The sequence below is a fragment of the Drosophila miranda genome, chromosome XR (genome assembly GCF_003369915.1).
Source record: "Drosophila miranda strain MSH22 chromosome XR, D.miranda_PacBio2.1, whole genome shotgun sequence".
In the NCBI taxonomy this organism is placed as follows: Eukaryota; Metazoa; Arthropoda; class Insecta; order Diptera; family Drosophilidae; genus Drosophila; species Drosophila miranda.
In genome coordinates, this window is record NC_046674.1 from 20,978,599 (window position 1) to 20,998,868 (window position 20,270).

The 20,270-nt window shown below is 43.0% G+C and overlaps 1 protein-coding gene across 1 annotated transcript; it reads left to right on the forward strand.

The window, feature by feature from the left end:
* Positions 1-11,264: 11,264 nt before the first annotated feature.
* On the forward strand, positions 11,265-12,759 carry LOC108153620. Its single transcript, XM_033387069.1, has 3 exons — positions 11,265-11,749; positions 11,815-12,503; positions 12,562-12,759. The coding sequence occupies exons 1-3, from the start codon at positions 11,287-11,289 to the stop codon at positions 12,604-12,606; spliced, it is 1,197 nt and encodes a 398-aa protein (XP_033242960.1). The 5' UTR covers positions 11,265-11,286; the 3' UTR covers positions 12,607-12,759.
* The last annotated feature ends 7,511 nt before the right edge of the window (positions 12,760-20,270 follow it).

Consider the following 20,270-nt stretch of genomic DNA (forward strand, 5'->3'; position numbering starts at 1 on the left):
AAAGCAAAATAAAAGCCGTGGGTTTAAAGGTGGAGAAATTTAACTTCTCTTATGCCAGGGAGATAGCCTCGTTTAAGATAAGCATCTCCCCAACTCAATTTGACACCATTTGCTCCGCCAAATTTTGGCCGGAGCATTTGGTGGTGAAGGAGTTTAAGGCTAAGAAGAAGAATAGGCCCCCCATATCCCTTCCAAACCTTTCCAGTGTGCCACCCTTAACCTCAACCTCAACTTCCTCTTCCTCAATTTCCCGTCTTGCTTCCACCTTTCCAAAAAACTAACTTCTCTTTTAGTAACCTATCAGAATGTAAGAGGCTTGCGTAGTAAGCTCAGCATTCTTTTCCGGGATAGTGTTGCATTTGCTTCCCACGTTATTGTGTTTACTGAAACCTGGTTAAAGCCGGACATTCTTAGTTCCGAGGTTTTGGCAGGTCGGTACACAACTTTTAGAAAGGACCGTTCGTCTCGACGGGCAGGGGGGGTTCTAATTGCAGTGGACTCTTACTTCACGTCGGAACACTTCACAGTCCAAGTTCAACAGGAACTGGAATTCCTGTGTGTAAAACTGATTCTTCCCGCTTTCGCTATATTCATTACTTGCTCGTATATCCCACCTTCTTCGGATATTTCAATTTATGAGCAGCACTTGTCCGCTTTAACCGCTGTTTCTTCCTCGCTATCTGATAAAGATCGTATGATAGTTCTTGGTGACTTCAACTTGCCAGGAACTGTTTGGTCTTCGGTAAACGAGTCTAGTATCCTAGTGCCCATGTCACGACATGACTTTGTTGACGGCTTGCTTGACCTATCCCTGTCTCAAGTCAACCATGTGAATAATTCCTTGGGTCGATTGCTTGATCTGTGCTTTGTATCGGATCCGACCATAGTGTTGTTAACCCGAGCCCTTCCGCTCACTATACCTGAAGACGCCTACCACCCTACTTTCGAGGTGTCGCTAGATATAGGACCAACTGTATTGGATCGGTCGAGTAGGCTGCCCGAACGTGTCCGCTGCTTTCGTAAAGCCGAGTTTGCGAAGCTTAATAACCTCATTACGGATTTTGATTGGTCCGCTTTGTACTTGTGCACTGATATCATAAAAGGCACAAACATTTTTTACAATGCTCTTGGCACATTTTTCGATTCTTGTGTCCCGCTTTCTTGTCCGACTAGATCTGGAAAACCCCCTTGGTTTACCAAAGAGTTATCCAGTCTAAAAAACTTAAAATCAAGACTTTATAAAAAATTTCAAGAAGTGGGTTCTCCTACTTCTCACTCTCGCTATGTATTAGCTCGGTCAAACTTTTCAGTTCTTAATGCTCAATGCTATAAGAACTACCTATCTCGATGCAGGATACGTTTTTCTCAGGACCCTAAACAGTTTTACAGCTTCGTAAACAGTAAGCGTAGAACGTCCGCACACCCATCCTCGCTATCATTTTGTAATACGTCGGCAAATAATGATCAGGCAATTGCCGATCTTTTTGCCCAATTCTTCCAAACCACCTATTCTGAGGAAAGCTACTCTGGTCATCCGTACCCATACGGTTTACCGAGGTCGAACGGCATTTTCAGTCCCTTGTTAAATGAATGTTCCCTACTTCATGATCTTCGACTAGTTAAGCCGGTGTTTTCACCGGGTCCAGACGGGGTTCCAGGTTGTGTACTCAGGTACTGCGCCGAGGCTCTGTGTGGACCTTTGCTTAAACTATTCACCCTATCCATTGATTCTTCTTGCTTCCCCCCGATCTGGAAGGAATCGTTTATAATTCCTCTCCATAAAAAAGGTAGCAAGTCTGATGCAAAAAATTATAGAGGTATAGCAAAGTTATCCGATATTCATAAAATGTTTGAGAGGGTTTTAACTCCGCACTTGCAACATCTCTGCAAGTCACTTATATCTCCAACTCAGCATGGATTTATAAGGCGACGATCAACCACCACGAACTTGTTAGAGTTTACCTCTTTCATTATTAAAGGCTTTCAAGGTAACTTACAGACGGATGTTATTTACACCGACTTTAGTAAAGCATTCGACTCTGTAAACCATTCCCTTTTAGCGCATAAACTTGACCTTTTAGGGTTTCCGCCCAACCTCCTGAGATGGATTTCTAGCTATCTTTGTTCTAGGTCTCAAAGAGTCCTCTTCAAAAACTCCCTCTCTTTCCCAGTAAAGGTTTCTTCGGGAGTACCACAAGGCAGCCATCTAGGCCCCTTACTCTTCACACTCTTTATTAATGACTTACCTTCAGTATTAACATACTCTCGAGTACTTATGTATGCGGATGATGTTAAACTCTGTGTCCAGTACAAGGACATTTCATTTCATTCTCGCTTGCAATCCGATCTCAATAACTTTCAGTCATGGTGTTGTGCAAACTTGTTACACCTTAATGCCTCGAAATGCAAAGTTATGACATTTCATCGTTCTAGCCCTTTGTTGGCTCCTTACACCCTATTTGGTGGTTCTCTTGAGAGAATTACCCTGGTGGATGATCTGGGTGTTATGTTAGACCCCAAGTTAAAGTTTTCCGAACACATTTCTACCATGGTAAATAAGGCCATGAGCGTGCTTGGGTTTATAAAGAGGTGGTCAAAGGAATTTGACGACCCCTATATAACAAAGACTCTCTATACCTCGCTTGTTCGTCCGATCTTAGAATACGGCTCCTGTGTATGGTGCCCTCAGTACAAAGTACACCAGGACCGTATAGAATCAGTACAGAAAAACTTTTTACTCTTTGCTCTGCGGGGCCTTAACTGGGATGCGGGTGTAAGACTCCCATCTTACTCTAGTAGACTACTATTAGTAAACCTCCCATCCTTAGTTAACCGTAGAAAAATGCTTGGTGTGATATTTATGCACAACTTGATCAGGGGTGACATAGACAGCCCTGATCTGTTGAGCCGCATAAACTTCACGATTCCTATTAGACTGACTAGAAATTTTATACCGTTGTTCCTTCCACTTTGTAGATCGAATTATTCCTTGCATGAACCGTTTAGGGTCTTATGCTCGGATTATAATTCCCTCTACCATATTATATCCACCACTAATTCTCTTCCTCTTATTAAATTATTAATCCTTACACACCTTTCTATTAATTAGTAACTGTAGTGGTATTTGTACTTTGATTGCATGCTTAGTTTCTTAGTAAGTTTAGTACTAATTTTCCTCGAATGTTAGTCTAATAGCTATCTTTCTTGCATGTTCGCGTTTGGTTCGGCTACGCACCGCGCGTCATGCGGCAGCGCCCCTCGGTCGGTTGGGCGGGAGGAGGGCTGCGTTTTGCCTGGGATCCGCGCGTAACAGCCTTCTGCTGGTGTCACACGGGCCACTTGACGGTGCTGTAACTGCATCGCCTCTTGAAAGATGCAGTCATTGCATGTCAACGTCCACAAAAATAAAAAAAAAAAAAAAAAAAAAAAAAAAGCTCTAGGCTCAATATCGTCGAACTCAGCGACTGTAAATGACTGCCGCAGGTCTCTGCACGAGATCGCAGAGCAGTTAGATCTCTTCCTTATATGGGTCCCCGGCCACAGGGACATCGAGGGGAATGACGCCGCCGACGAGCTAGCCAGGCAGGGTACTACGATTCCTCTCCTACCGGAGAGGGAGCAAGTAGCGATGCCCTTGGCTACGTGCAGGCTCCTAACGCACGAATTGTTCGAGCAAAATGCCAATAGGAGATGGCAGCAAACCGTTTCCTGTAAAGTCTCAAGATTGATATGGCCATATCGATCGAAGAAGCGCTCAGCAGAGCTGTATAAACTCAGCAGAGCACAGTGCTCTGCAGTTACTAGAGCCATTACGGGACACTGGCAGATCAGCACTCACGCCTCTAGACTGTCAATCCCTCATAACGACTTCTGCAGGAGTTGTCGCGACGAGGAGGAGGAGGAATCGGTCCACCACTTCTTCTGCCACTGCCCAGCCCTTGGAAATCGTCGTCTTCGTATTCTCGGGGCCGCTTTCCTCACGGACATTTCGGACCTGTCCGTAATCAAACCAGGGACCTTGTCCAAATACATCCAAGCCACCGGATGGGACTGCCCTTAACCTGCAATAGTATGCTCTCACGGTTCGGGCAACGCGAAGGGGCACATGCCCATGCGGCAACACAACGGACCTTTTATAGGTCCAAGTGAGCTTGGGGGCGGGAGGCTCTTATCCCCCCCCTCCCGGCTACCGCCTTAACCTAACCTAACCTAAGTGAGCAACTGAACATGTTCCTTCCAAGCTGTTAATTTTTGTTCACTTGTTCTTTTTTGCTCACTTGTTCTTTGTTGTTCACTTGTTCATTTTTGCTCACTTGTTCTCTACTCACTTTTTGCGCAATTTTGCTCCTCAAAGGGCATTTTGCGTTCTGGCAGTTGTTGCTCATATTTGCTTTTACTTCAAACTTTTTGTATTACCGGCAAAACTGTTTATTCTTTTGAAAATTCAGTATGTCGCTAATTCGACGTATATTCGATACTTCGAAAGTATAGTGAAATTTGGAATCATTGCAATTTTTTTTTTTTAGTTTTAAATGTTTGATTAAAATGGAAATTTAACGTATTTTATTTGTGTCAGAATCTGTGGTGCTTAGTGATCTGTGCGTGAACAGTGAGCAAGTGAGCAACTGAGCAATCTAAGTAAGCAACTGAGCAATCTAAGTGAGCAATGAGCAACTGAGCAATCTAGGTGAACAAGTCAGCAATATAAGTGAGTAGTTGACTCACTTACATTGAACGACAAAGAGTGTGTGAGAGAGACAGAAGATCGGTTAGATCGTGAAGGGCGCTGCGTAGCCACTGCAAATTTATTTGGTGCTTTTGGCTATAACAATGATTCGATCTGATCCAGATTCGGCAATCTGAGAGATATGCTCATCTTCTATAATTTTCCGTTTTTGATTTTCTCGTATCTTCGAAGTTGTGGATGCCACAGAATTTCGTTCCTTGTGGAGGCGAAGCCAATTTTAATACCAACTGGTATCGAGAAATATCATAATTAACTGCCAGAGTTTAGGGTCATGGGAACTTATTAGTTTTTCGATATAATGTCACCGCAATTTTTTGGGATTAAATGTGGTGCAAATATGTATGTATATGTACCTATGCACATACTTGCAGAAGGCACTTCATTCAAAGATATTTGCAATTCTGAATGAAATGTTGAAACTTTGGGACCAGAACTAAATACGAAAACAGTTACGAATTTATCCAATTGCACTGTTCACATATTTAAATGTTTAATATATACACTTAACGGTCATTTTAAAATTCTATAAATATTAAAAAATATCAACAGGCCAGGACAAACACATGCACACACCTGGGCTTACATGCATACATATAGTATGTATGTATATGGGACACACACACATTAAGTTTTATTGGCATGGCACTACTATAGTATACTGACCTACTTTATCTACAACTGAGATGGCTCGGCATATACCTGCTGAAAACGCCACATACTCGTACATCCATGCAAACATACTCGTATAGGGAATACAAACACAAGAATGGGGTAAAAGGTGGCCCAGCAGGCGCGCTTTGATCTATGGCCTGGCTGGCATTTTCCTTTTCCGCGAAGGTCTCTGCCAGCCACAGCTGTGAAACTTTTCAGCGGCCCACCAGCTCGAAGAGCAGAAAGTAATTTCTCCATTTTGCACGTTAATTAAATTAACAGCAAGGGTTCTTACAACAACACCCTACCTCAGCAGAACCAGGCTGAAAATAACCAACCGTAGACTATAGAAAAACCAAAGTCATCGCCAATGTGGAGATGGATAACGGCAGTCCTTTCGTGGCGATGAACTAGAAAGCAAAGCAGGATGCTAAACAACTACTACTGCTAAACTACTATTTATATAGCATTTTATAAAATTGTATCGATCTGCCCCCATTGTACGAGTATATCACGGAACCCCCATTAAAACAATTTTAAATAATTCAAAGCCACAGACAAAAAACTGTCGTATGCTCGGGGGCAAAGTATCCCAGGGATACATATGTATCTGATGGCACTAGGAAGTTTGGGGGGACGCCGATGGATCTTCCAGTCAAAGTGCGTGTATGGGAGGAATTATCAAGTGTTGTCAACGCAAACAGCCACCCACGCACATACTCGCAGATACTCGCAGATGTCCTCCTGCAGGACGAGTCGGGAGTGTAAGCGCTGCAGAGGCTGACGGCACTAACAGAGCTTATGTAAAGTGAAAGTGTGCGCGGGCGTGTCATAAGAACGGCACATCGTCCTCTTCTCTCTTCCCCCGCTCAAACACTCTTGTTTGTGCGATTGTCTGTGCGACAATAAACGAACATATACGCACATACTCGTACGTACACATGCGAGAAATGCGTCCTGCAAGGCGAACGACCGGAAAGGCATACATAAATAAGTTTCCGGATTAAACGCACATCTTTCGACTCCTCCGTCCACCGACTCCACTTCCTTGTGCCGACATCATCATTCAGCATTGTTCCAACAGACCCGAACTGAAACAGCAGTGAAAGCGCTATGAATTTGTGCATACTCGAACATATGTATGAGTGCGACTGAGCCTGGGTGAACTAATTCATCGATTCAGATGGACTACTGACCACTTAACACTTTTAATGTTCTAATGAATAATTTTCTAGATTTGGAAACATTGCAAAACCATGTTCTTTTTAAAAGTGAATTACAAGCCCTCCCCACCAAACCCAAAGATGTTCCATTGGATATTTAATGGTTTATAAAATGTTGGTTGTCCCATCCGATGGTTTTACGCAACTCTAAATAATTCCATAAACCATTTTATTCCACCATCCTGGGACATAAAGTATTTTGTGTCAGCCACGTGGTTGGGGCTTCTCTTTTCTGTCTGCTTGTTTGCTGTTTCGCCAAAAAGATATTTCATTTTTATTCGACTGCGGCCCTGCACGTGGTCCACACTCGCATTCAATATTCAAGAGTCTCAACAAATTACTTGAACCCTTTTCATAGCCCGTTGGATGCCCCTAAAGGCTTTAAGTCATTTGTCAAAAAGTGCAAAAACGGCTTACGAGACAGCAAAAGCAGAAACAAGAAACACAGTCACACACAAGCAGAAGGATGCTGCTGGCACATTTGAGGACATTTGAGACCCAACCCAATTTCACTTTCACACTTTCTTACTTATGCAAATGTCGGCTCCTCATTCGCTCAGCAGAAACAACAGAGACAACAGGAACGGAACGGAACGGTTACAATATAAGAATAAAATATAATACAATATCAGAGGCTTCGCCTTGGGAAAGAGACTTCCAAACACATTGCCTGTCATCTTTCTCGCACATTAGGCCTACTTTATTCGTGGGTCGTTGACAGATTAAATTACACAAATTTTTGGCCAGGCGACAGGCGTTGACAGATCATTGAGACAAAAACTACATCCATCCTTGTAGGTAAATAAAAATCAAATGCATGTCGGACATGGAAAAGCAATTTGGCAACAGCTCCCGGGGTATTGTGGCACAAGACAGAATTCTAAAATGAAATTAAAATAACTTTATGACGATGTCGATGCATTCACTCACTATCACATCCGTTCCCACAAATTTCCTTGCCCACTCAGCAATCTTTTTGTGTTCCAGTAACCACCCAAATGGAATTGCCAGCAGCCACCCCCATAAAGAAGACAAGGCAAAGCCGCAACCCCAGCCCGGCTCAGCCATCAGCAATTTACCAGATACCAGATACCAATACCTCGAACATTTCCCCTAATTGTATCACAGGGCCAGCGAATTTATGGCCTCAACTATTAAATGTTCCAGCTCCGGGTGGCCACAGCGCCACTTGTGGTTTATTGCGCAACCTGGTGTTTTAAAAAAGGCGGCTAGGATGCGGCCAGAATGCGGCCAAAGTGCGACCACAGTCCCCTGGCCGCATTTTCCAAAGGCTAGTCGTCCGACCAGCTCAGCACATTATAAAAAATTCAATTATAAGCTTTTTATAATGGCATGGGTTGTGTTACACCTGGCCACAATTTTCATTTCTCTTTTTCGGGTTGAGCTTACACTTTTTACTGGCTCAACTGAGCCGTGGAAAAATTTGTGCAATTATTTTCTTTGTCGAACTTTATCGCATGTCTTATCGAGCCCCATAGAAAAAACTGATAAGCTGCCTTTACAAATCATACAACGATTACCGATTCCACATATTTCAGTCGCATGATCCAACTTGAAGAGTGAATACAATACCAGAAAAGCTTTCAAAGTAAATGCATATGTTATTGGAAATAAAATGAGTGAAATGTCCATACTAGATCTTAACGATGATTGCCTGTCCGCAATATTCGAGCAGATAAAACTTAATTGTGAACTAAATGGAAAGGTGACAGAGGACCACATTCGATACGCAGATCTTATTCAATTTGTAATCTGCAGCTATCGTTTCGCTGCAGCCTTTTTGGACTGGAACTTTAATCTGTTTAAGCGACTCGAGATCGTTTCAACATTTCATATTAACCGCACAATTGCTTATATTTTATTCCCAATATATTACAATCGAATGAAGAAGACTACCGACGATGAGAGCTCTTCAACATAAAAGCACCTTGAGAATACCAGAGATTAAAATGAATCGTAAGAAACTTCTAATTATATATACCTACATTTTTATATGTATGTATATAGTCCCACGTCCAAATCATAGACTCAATCAGGCTATTTGTATAGTGTATTCCCTAGACAATCTGCTGGGCTTCAGTCATCTGGAGATCCTGGAACTGGGTGTAAAATGGATGCCCGTACCTTGGTCGACTGCGTCAAACAGAACCCGAATCTACGTGAGCTTGCCTTTATGAGCACCGAAATCTTCGGAGACTTGCTGATATTGTGCCATACTGCAAAAATCTAAAGATTCTAAGATTTCGTATGAAGTCTGGTGTGGATGCAATCGAGCATGCATCACTGGGGACGCTGGAAAATCTGGAGTCGTTGCAAATATATGGACAGCACCAAGTCGGTTCATTAGCACCACTGTTCAACTCATTGGCCACCAAAATGTCGAAAGGGCTGGAGCAATTATCTATCCACGAAGCTAAGATAAATTTTGATGAAATCAATGAACTGGCCACAGTTCGATCCTTGCAGAATTTGTATTGTCAATTCATCGAACCTCAACATTTGGATCTCCTTACCTCGCGCACGCAACTGGAACGCCCTGAGTTATATTTAAATATTCAGAATGTCGTACATGAGTCTGAGCCTGATGAGGCTCCCGACCATATTAAGTTTAGTCTTGTTGATAAGAAATCGAAGAGGCTTGACTTATTTATCGACAACCATGCCTGCTCTTCAGTCATTTATGCCTTTGTATCAAAGCTGCACAATTTGCGAGGGATTTGCATAGATGGAAGCCAAGCAAGTGGTGCATTGAGAAACCTATTCCAAGGTCTCGCTTCTAGAGAGAACCAAACTCTTCAGAAATTGGACCTGGGACGCTATGACTTCGACATCGACTGCGAGCAAATAACATACATAGCTAAAATTAGTTCATTAAGATTTTTACGATTTCGCATTTATTTGGTGCAGCTCAAAGAACTGCGAACTCCAGACATCAGCTCCAAAATTCATATACCATCTGATATTTGCAATTCTTTGCATAGCCCAGAGGCTGATCAACCAGTGAAGAGATCTGTTAACGATTTATCACTAATAAACTCACAAAAGGATTTTCTAAATCATGCTGATAAACAGGCGATTACACTTATTGGCCATTTTTCGAATCTCAAGCAAATGCTGTCACGCTCCAAATTCGGAGTTGAAAATAACCGTATTTTAATTTTTGGATATCACGTGAGCTTCGACGCTAAAAAGAAGATGGTCGTCAGCGTCAGCATTTGTACAGCTTCTCCGATTCCCGACCAGTTCAATCAAAGCTAACAACGGCAACGGCAGGTCTGGCACCGCTCACATTCAACGGAGTTGCATCTTTTACAGGAGGCGGAAATGTGGGAGATGGTCCATAATTCGCCCTCAAGCTGATCGGAGCTGATTAACGGAAAAGTGGTGCTCGTGGAGTGGAAAGGCTACGAGTCCGAGATATTTCTGCCCCACATTTCCTGCGCCTATGTTTCCATGAAACACTTTGCAGCCAGCGAACTTTTACAATTCTCGCGCTTGATGTGAATCCGAAAATTCATCCCTTGAGTGAACACTTGCCTCTCCAGGAGTAGTGACCCAGGCCTCTAGAATCAAAATTATTATACATTTTATTCGAAATCATGTACTACAAACCAAACAAACCATCCAAATTCTCCATGAAGCTCATGTTGGGCCAGAACGCTGTCTTGGTTGAGTATCCGGGCATGGAGCCGCAGCTGTTTATGCCCGTCTTGCTCAACAATGACGTCGTCTTCAAACACGTTGTGCTCGAGCCCAAGAATCCGCTTGTAGGAAAGGAGCCACCAAGGCAAGATTTTCCTGTCCGACAGAAGACAGCTGTGCCCTCGCGTTCTCTGCCCAATCGTGTGGTAAGCCAGAAAAAGAAGAAGGCCATCAGCATCAAAAGCGAACAGTCACCTCAAATCCAAGGCAAAAAGGTCACTCAACAAGTTCCCTTGGAGAAGTCAGTTCCTCAAAAGAAGGAGACTTCGAGGAGAGTCGCCCCCAAAATCCAGCCTAGTCGACAGTGTAGCATCACTCGAGAGATGCTGAAGAAGCAGGGCATCACAGGCACTCCTCCACCATTCGATGTCATTCGCAAACTCTTTTACCTGGATAGAGGCAACAATGGAAGTCGAGGAACAGCCAGTCGTCTCCGTTAACGGATAGACCCCCTGCATAAGATGAATATACTTCACAGTGATCACTCAAAGAAGAGCTGAGGCAATTTTTGATCACTACGAAGTAGATTCACCTTCGGGGGATCTTCAGGGTACTCGAACGTCAATTTAAATTGTTTATATGTGAAAACAAATTACAAATGTCCGATTAACAAAATAACGGAAACACCATCTAATAAATTGCTTAGGTTGTAATTTCGAACATTTAATAACTATTAGATCTTAAAATTGCAAGCTTTTAAAGCTTTTTCATCGACTGCCACACACACCCCCAAGTAAAAAGCTTTCCAGTCGCGAATCAGCTGTTTTTGTTTGAAAACTTTAAGATAGGTCAGTTCCATAATATATGGTACACGTCAAGCCGGCCTCTTAGCGTGAGAATATTTCACAATGTTAGTCATATTTTTAAGTTCAGACGTGGCCAAAGAACATTTCCGAATGCAAAGTTAATTTTACTGTCAGTTCTGCAACGATCGCTTCCGAAATGGGTGCCTCCAATATACTGGAGCTCTACGATGACTGTCTCAATTACATCTTCGACTTTTTGCCGTCGCAAGATCGCCTAAGATTGGCCCAAGTTTGTATTAGATTTCGTCAAATATTTGTTAGTCAATGTGGCAGCCGGTTCCGCGAATATACGATCGATGAGAATAGTTCTAGGGAGGAGCTGATACAGCTTTCTATTTGCCGCGAGGTGGTGCAAAACTTCACCATTGATCTGGATAATTTTGACATGTCGATAACTACCAACAAATATAGTTGTAATACTCCGACCATTTTCTTCGACATACTCTGCTCCACATTGGCGGGAATGCACCAGTTGGAGCATTTAAATGTAAAGCAGCTTAAAATACTCGTCACAATCATTGAGAGGCCCGTCGATCAAATTCTAACCGCAGTAAGACAGCTGAAAGATCTGAGAAGATTGAAAATTCATTCAATATTTGGTAAGTAGATTTCTTTTATGTATGTACGTCATAACTTTCTTAGACCGCTCTCCATGATCTTCCAGACTGCAGCGTACAACGTCTGGGCGAGCTGCAGCACCTTGAAGAACTTCACTTGCACGTACCACAGATTGCGTCATCTACTCTGGTCAAATGCTGCAAATCCAACTCCAGACTTCACAGTCTGCATCTCAGCTATGGCTGTGTACAAAGGAACTTGTGCGACATTGTTCCTCACTGCAAAAATCTGGAGGTATTCAAGTTTGGCATGACAGCGGAATCCTCAGCCTACAGGGCCCTAGCGCGGCTCCCCAAACTGCGGAAGCTGACGCATTTTGGCATAAGAAGAGCGGACTCCTTTGAGCCCCTGCTCTCCTCCCTCGCTGACAGACCCCAGCTACTGCACCTAGACATCGATGGGGGAAGTATCAGTCTGCCAGAAACCCGTCAGCTGATTCGACTACAAAGCTTAGTGCACTTGAAATGCTTCTGCTCCACGGTTCAGTGTGTGGTTATGCTCGCCCGACTCTCGCGGCTGGAGGAGCTCTGCCTGTGGATGACCAGCCCATTGGACATCTCGGACGCCCTGCTGGGAATTATTGCCAATTGCGAGAAGTTGAAGTTGCTGAGACTCGCAGCGGGAAATATAAATAATGACTTTTTCAGCAATGCCATGAAATTGAGTCGGGGTACAAAAATACCCCTAAAGCTTGAGATTCCAATGCCGTCCCATAAACAAACAATTACTGCAGAGGTTGGTAGTTCGTCTATAGCGTAGATAAATTAAATTATTTCAAATTCATAATTTCCAGAAATGTTCAACCGAAAGAGAACTGAATAACTGGTCCGCATTTTAAGCCGTTCTATTGCATCTCTACAATTTTATAACTTAAATTTGGCAGAAGTTTCCAGCTGAATATTGTACTGCTGCGTCTAGATCAGAGTAATTAAAAATACTCAAGCTAATAAAAACTAATAATAATAAAAAGTAGCCGCGAATAGCTTTACCTCTTGCAATGAATGATCTTTTTAAATTGGTTTCAATTGCCGAAGATATCAGTACTGAGTACGATACGCATTGGTGGCCGGACGAGACGGTGTTCGTCTTGGACTGGATCCCACATAGTCCAGTGCAAGAAAGCGGTCACCTGATACACTTCCGGACTTGATCAGGGCCTATTCCAGTGAGGATGCTTGGCCAGTGCGTTGCTTTTACTGTGCACGGTCCTTCGCTAAGAATTTTGAAATCACAACTTGCGGAGCAGAAGTTCGCAAGAACTTTGGATGAGCACAAAGTGCTAAGTGTTTCAAGCACTAATCATATTTATATTGTACATTATTAGGACTAAAATTACCTTTTACCTATGAATGAAAAGATATCCCCAGGCGATGGCAAACTAGAAACTTACCAATCTGGACGGCTTAGCTGATGTAGTGCAAGCCACTGACATTTCCACGATAAATCGGATTGAATAATTGAACTCTGTCAGACATCCCAAATTGTCTGATTACTTAATTTCGAAGCTCTTTAGTTGAGCGTAGATCTCTATGAATAACTTGGCAGGAAGAATGAACATGCATTCGAGCTCATTCTAGCTAAGGCTTTAAGTAATTTCCTAGGCTCAGTTCAACTATCTAATCAACTTGAGAACCCCTTTTGTTAACAACGAATTCCTGCAGCTCAAAAGCACTCAAAACCGTGTGTCGAAAATGTCGCATACTCGAAAGGTGAACGAAGCACGAAGCACGATATGAGTTTCGCAAGTTCTCCTTTTGGGAGAATGATGAAAAATGCACTTTGTAATTCTCGTTTCTCGTCATCATCATACATGCAACGTCGCGTCGCCCATCCGTCGCCCAGCACTTATAAATGTCATATTAGAGTCAGAGTTGCTGTGGCTCTTGCCTCCTGGCTACCGGCTCCCGGCTCCCGGCTGCTGGCTTTTTATACTTTCGCTCCAGACTAGCTCAGAGGAGCCCAGCCAGGTCTGGGGCGTGGCCATGGCCATATTTTTACTCTCAGTCGCTGTAATATAAATTTATATTCTTGTCACATACTCATTATTCGTGAGATCCCGTGTTTGTCAAGGGGCTGGCTTGGGGCTTGTCAACTCCCCAAATAAAGTAGATGATATGAAACTCTATAACTTTTCTGCAGTTCATTACAATTTTACAGAATTACTGGCATATTAATGCCAATTTGATTAAAAGGCAAGTAAGCCCTTGTTTTCGGCCAAGTTATATATGTACCAATTAAATACGTAAATACTGCCTTCCACCTGGAACATATACAGAGCATATGTATTCGCAAATTCGATACACGCAAAGTATTATTCAACTGTTGCTTCAAGACTGCTTTATAAAATACATATCCTTTCGCAGCGTGGAACCCTTTTCGCTCTCATCGCTCTGTGTCTGACAGAGCATTTAACAAGAGCGAGGCCATAAATCTTTTGGGCAGCATTCGGCACCTATAGACTGTGCCAAAATAGATTGAAATACATTTTTCCTTTTATGCTTCTGGGGATTTTATATTTCACTGTGACTTCATTGAGAATTTAAGTCGGCTCCAGTGGGGATTTGGCGGCATCAGACGTCCTTGTCTGGCCTGCAATTTGTCAGCATGGCGATAAGCTGTTGGAAAGGGACTCCCGAAAGGAGTCGTACTTGGAGTCCTAGTCCCAGTCACTGTCAGGGTCATACGCTTGCTTTAAGGGCCATAATGACCGCCATTGTAGGGGTATTGTAACCCCCCCCCCCCAGAATGGGCTTTCGCATGGAACTTCCCATATTCGAGTCCAGTGATTGACTGAGCAAACGTATCCATTCTCCCATTGTAAGCGTTTCAATTCAATTGATTTCCAACATCGATTCCAACATGCGATAAAATTGGAGGGTGAACAGCAGCCTTCAACAATATATAGATTTATTTATTGTTTTCCTATACATACACAATCGTATATGTGGCTTGGCCTATATTTACTTTGTGTACGAATACGAGTATTGTATAGTATTGTTGCCGAGTGCGTAAAGATTTATCATTGATTGCACTTGTACGAGCGCCTTCAGCTTGAGGCCATCAAATTTACACTTGAAGTGTCCCAGATCCAAGGTCCCAGGTCCCGGCCCCGGCCCCGGCCCCGGCACCGGCACCGGTCCCTCTCCCAAAATCTTTTCCCTACCCACACCCACCCGGTTGGGTCAGTTCATTGAACTGTGAAGCGAAAATCATTTTGGGGCCTGCCTTTAAAACTCCCAACAAATAAGCAGATGGAATGGCATTTCATTGGGGAGCATTTTTGGGGTAATCAGTTTGCCAGAAACAAACAAATCAATTACAATCGTTTGAATAATTTTCTGCGTGATTATATGCAAATAAAATCAAAATATTCCACTAAATCTATTCTCTTGAGTTGTATTAATTTCGGGATATACTTATAAAATGAATGAAAGGCGAATGAAAATTAAAATGAAAATGTTCCCAAATATGTAACTCTTTTCTGTGAGCACCTATCAGACTTTTATCTACTTTTATGAGTACGTACATATGTATGTATGTATACCGTATACCATAATAAAACCGAATACTAACAATTTAGCTTGCATGCACAAGTCGGATCCCCTGTCTGCTTTTCCAAGTCCTGGGCTGTTACCGCTTAACTGCTCGTTTCGACGTCTTGCAGCACGCTCGCTTTGGGTAATCTTTTCACCGCATTTTTGTGGTCTCACATGCGGCGCTTGGCAGAGGCCCCTGGCAGCCTGCAACCTGCAACCTGCAACCTGCAACGTGCAACCGCACACCAACATGCCAATTGTGGCTAAAGCTGGCAGTCCGGGGCGGGCTGTGAGATGATAAAAAGTTGAGGCTGCATCTCCAGCAAAGGGCGTGGCAACTGTGTGCCAACCCATTTGCATGGCAGTTGTTGTCTCTTGTCTTGTCTTGTGGCTTGTTGCATATTTTAGCAGTCTCCGTTTCATCCGCTCGTTATGGCCCCCACTCCACCACACGCCCGACTTGATTGCCAACAATAATTTTTCCGGCTGTCATTTTATGCTGGCACTTTTCCACTTGAGCCGAAGCTCGTTTTATGTTGGTGGATACACGACGATAACAAAACTTGACCTTCTGGCATCCCCATTAACCTTGGAGTTTGCCATGAATCTTTAATATGTGTGATTTGCATTCTTTTTTGGAATGTCTAATTAACATCACACGTTAAACAAATTCATACAATTTCATGTGCCAGACAAGGAAAATGGGAAACGGAACCCCTTTGATCTCACCTGGGGACCACGACGACGACGACGACGACAGCAGTAAGGGTCCAACATTATCGTTTCTTTTTACGAGTGTGAGTAGGGTTATGAAATCTTGTAAGTATATGCGTACATAAATATTCACACATATTCAAATTCATGCACACAGGCTGGTTGTGGGTTGCTGGCGGCCGTAGAGAGGGTAGCGCGGGGAGAGATGGAGCGGGGTAGAACACCCTTCTATGTCGACAGTCGACCCGGCCAGCATCTAATGGTTTTATGCCATTATGGTAGAAACCAATTTATTTGCACATCCTGTTCCTGTTCAAGTTGCCGGTGCACACGGGGGCTGCCTTTAAAGTCAAATCATAAACAAGAGAATAATAATATTTTCAGGGTACACAGCCTTACGTTCAAGCAATTTAACCTTTTGCAAAATTCTTCGCATATTTTGAATTTTGTGAGAACAACATCATTGAACATAATATACCTAAGCCTTCTCGTTCGGGTATTTGGCTCCTTTCAGAGCCATCTTTTTTTGACTTATCTATCCGTAATTATAAGGGAAATCAGATCTAGTCGAGGTAAACCACATTGCAATGCGCCAGCCAGCTAACCGGAGTTCTGTGTCTGGTTTATGGCCCGGACGGGGTCCATTAATCAAACACCTCAATCACAGCCTACCTGTCCGCACTTTGGATGTACTCAAAATTCAATTCTGAAACCATAACGATGATGCGGGGATGTGGATGTCGATGTCGATGTGGATGTGGATGCGGATGAAGACGACGCTGATGACCTCATTAGCTTCAAGTTGCGTTTACTCGGCCCTGACTCGATCATTTTCCACTCAGTTGCAGTTGCCCAGTTCATGGTTCTCGGTTCTTGGTTCTGCAGTTGCCGTTGCCGTTGCCGTTGCCATTGCAAGCTACACACTTTAGCCTACTTAACGAGTTTGTTAGCCATAAATTCCGTTGGCCAACAATAAGGATATTGGATGTCAACGTCGTCTTGTCTTCGCCTGTCGCTGGCCCAGCCAGGCCCTGTAATGTAATTTCCATTGCCCGAGCTCGTGCCCGAGTCCGAGCACGGAAAAAAAAACGGAATTCCCTCATTCTCTCATCGCCTGCCCACCCCCTCTCCACTACGCCTTGGATTCCTGCATTCTGGCATTTTCATATTTTCCTCGCTTATCATTCGGATTGGGATCACGTATTCTATTCACTTTTAGCTTGTTGTCTCCCATTTTGCAGGGCCAAAGGAATGTTAAGTGAGATTAACTAAATTGTTGTTCAAATTAAGGGCATTAAAATGGAATTAAAAATGCACTTCCAGGTAATTGGCAACTGGAAGGAATATTGTGTGTAAAGCGTTTTATAATATTTTAATGAATCAATTCAACTGATACGTAGCCTTGGCTTTGATTCAATGGCAAATACATTACATATACCAGAAAGCGAAACCCTATGCCATAAACGCTTAGGCCTTGCCACGGAATAAAAAAAACAAAGTCCCATTTGGGGTGAAAACAAGAGCAACCGAAGAAACCTCAATTTTCCAGATACTCGTAACTCATAAGCTTTACAGCTTCCTGTAGGTCATGTGTCCCCAATCCGAACTGCCTGCCCCGCACATGCAAATAAACCAAAAGAATGGTGGACAATTTCGTTTGGTTCTTTTTTTTGCATGCCCAGCCAAGGATCGGGGTCCTGATTGGGTCGGGTCATAGCTCAATATATGAATGTATATGTATGGGTATGGGTTGTATATCGCTTATCGCAAGGACGGAAGGAAGCCAGACCCACAGCAGGAAATAAATTCAGGCGGTTGCAGGAAATTATTTATATTATATTTTTTATGCGAACTGTTTTTTCATACATTTCTCTTTTTTGTTTACTCGCAAAATATTTAATATGCATTTTAATCAAAGTAAAAGAAGAGAACTTGCCCCGAGAACAAAACCTGGCGGTATTAAACCCTACACGAAGGTCGAGGGCAGGCCCAAATATAAATTATAATTTCCGCTGGCGGCCACAGGACACAACATATCCTTCTTACCCGTAGCCAGGAGCACAGGCAATGACATAAAACAGAGTCCCGACAACATCTGCGTGAAGTGCGTTCAATTATTCTCTTCTTTCGCCGGATTTTTCCTGGCTGCTTCTCGTGGCCCCCAGCTTCATCTCGAAATCTCCATGGAGCAGATAAACTTTCATCAAGTCAAAGAAGAAACGGGGGAAGAAAAACCAGACAAACAACAAGAAAACAATTTGTTTCTTTTCCTTTTTATTCGGATTTTTAAGGAAAATGTTATTGCCACTAAAGGAAAGTCATCTGGACATGGGTCTGCACTCCATTCCATGCCCTAAAGCATACTACAATTGTTACAAATGTTTTGCAACTACCAAAAAAGCATTTAATTCGAAGGGAATGCTGGTCGAGTGAGCAGGAATTAATCATCATTGGATGATTTCGCACTCTAAAGAAGATTTTAATTTGTTTTTAAATGCATAGTAATCATATAATCACTTATACATATGTAGAATGCAACTTGGATTATTGTGATGACGAGGAAAAGTACAAGTACTCGCGTGCTTCATTTGAATTTAGGCAGGCATTGCCCATGGTTCAAGCCAGCATAAAAAGATAATTTGGAGTCAGAATTAAGCGAGCGGAAAGCAAGGAAAACAAGGAAAGCGGAAAAGAGAGGGCAAATGGAAAGTGGAAATGGCTGTGCCTCAAATCAGCAAATGGAAGTATATCGAACGCGCAAATGGAGGCCAAGCCAAAGCCAAAGCCAAAAGGAAAAGGCAAAATATTCATGATAATGCAAAGGACGCAGCCAGATGCCGGAAAATGCCACGCAAAAACCCAGCGGAAAATTTAAGAAAATTCTTCACGACAGCCTTTGTGTGTCCTTCGTACTGTTCCCTGTGTCGTGTGTCGTGTGTGCGTGGCCCAGAAGAAAAAGGATTAAATCAATGTTGTGGAACAAATTGTGTTTTATGTGTGTGTGTGTGGCAGGAATGAAGGTAATGCAGCCGAGCCGCATTTGATATCCTCGTTTCTTCCAGCGATTTTGGCCTGCCACCAGCAAGCCAAAGGCATAACGAGGTGCCCGGATGTGGATGTGGATATGTGTGCACCCCAGCTCAGATCCCCAGACATGACCACACACGATGTCCCATTTGATTTTGATGGCGTGAAGCTCACACGAGCGTTAATAATCTGAACACAGCACGAGAACGGATCCAACACTCTGATGGATGGATGGTATGGTATGGTATGGTATGGTATGGGCTACAGATGGAAATTAACTACTTAGATTTACGAAATCACAATCATGTTTGAGTTGGGCTTGGCTTACAAATTTGAACATTATTTTTTAATTCTGGACTGTGTAAACTATTAGGCAGAACACGCTTTGTTTCAGAATTCGAATCGAATGCTGCTTGTATTTAGAGTAGAGGATGGTGAAACGTGGACACTATTGATAGCTAAGTTGAAGCCGTTTGGGCCAATTGAAAATCGCTCAAAACAGTGGGAAAGTGGGAACTGTATGACAACATTAGTCAAATTGGACACGGAATAGGCACAGAGATGGTCGTTCCTCAGATTCCTTTTCTCGTTCCCATTGGTCAACCATCTCAGCCTGAGAACCTGCTCCTCTCTGCACCCACAAATGACATGTGACCCGTGGATTTGGGTGTCGGTTGCATGGGGATCCGCGCCCTCTCTGAGCGTTTCCGATGAGTACGCGATGGAAAAGACAGGGCACGGCGAAGATTTGTTTTGTTGTTGGCATCGGTGGCCAAGTGGAGAACGACACTAGCATTTTCCGATAGTGGCATAGGTGCCCGTGTAGACATTGACCATGATGGCCACATCGACCGACATCAATTTTATCTGGAGCATTGCATGGCACTCTGGGCATCTCTGGGCAGGGCATCGGTTATACCCCGACAATCTCGTTTATAATCTGTTTGATGGTATGGTATCCTTTTCACAAATTACTCCTATACGCATGAAAATATATTATTCGTAAAACTCAAATATTTAATGATATTTTTAAGATTATCCGAATCGAACCGTAATCTATTTCTGTTGAGTTATCAGAGAAAAGGCACAAGGCTTCTGCTATGAAATAAACAAATTTATTGAGTGATCAGTAGTTATCTGATTACTGAGTTGCCATAGCTGCTCAACGATTTGTATAGAGATATTTATATAAATCAATACACAACATCTCTCTCCGTCACTCAAC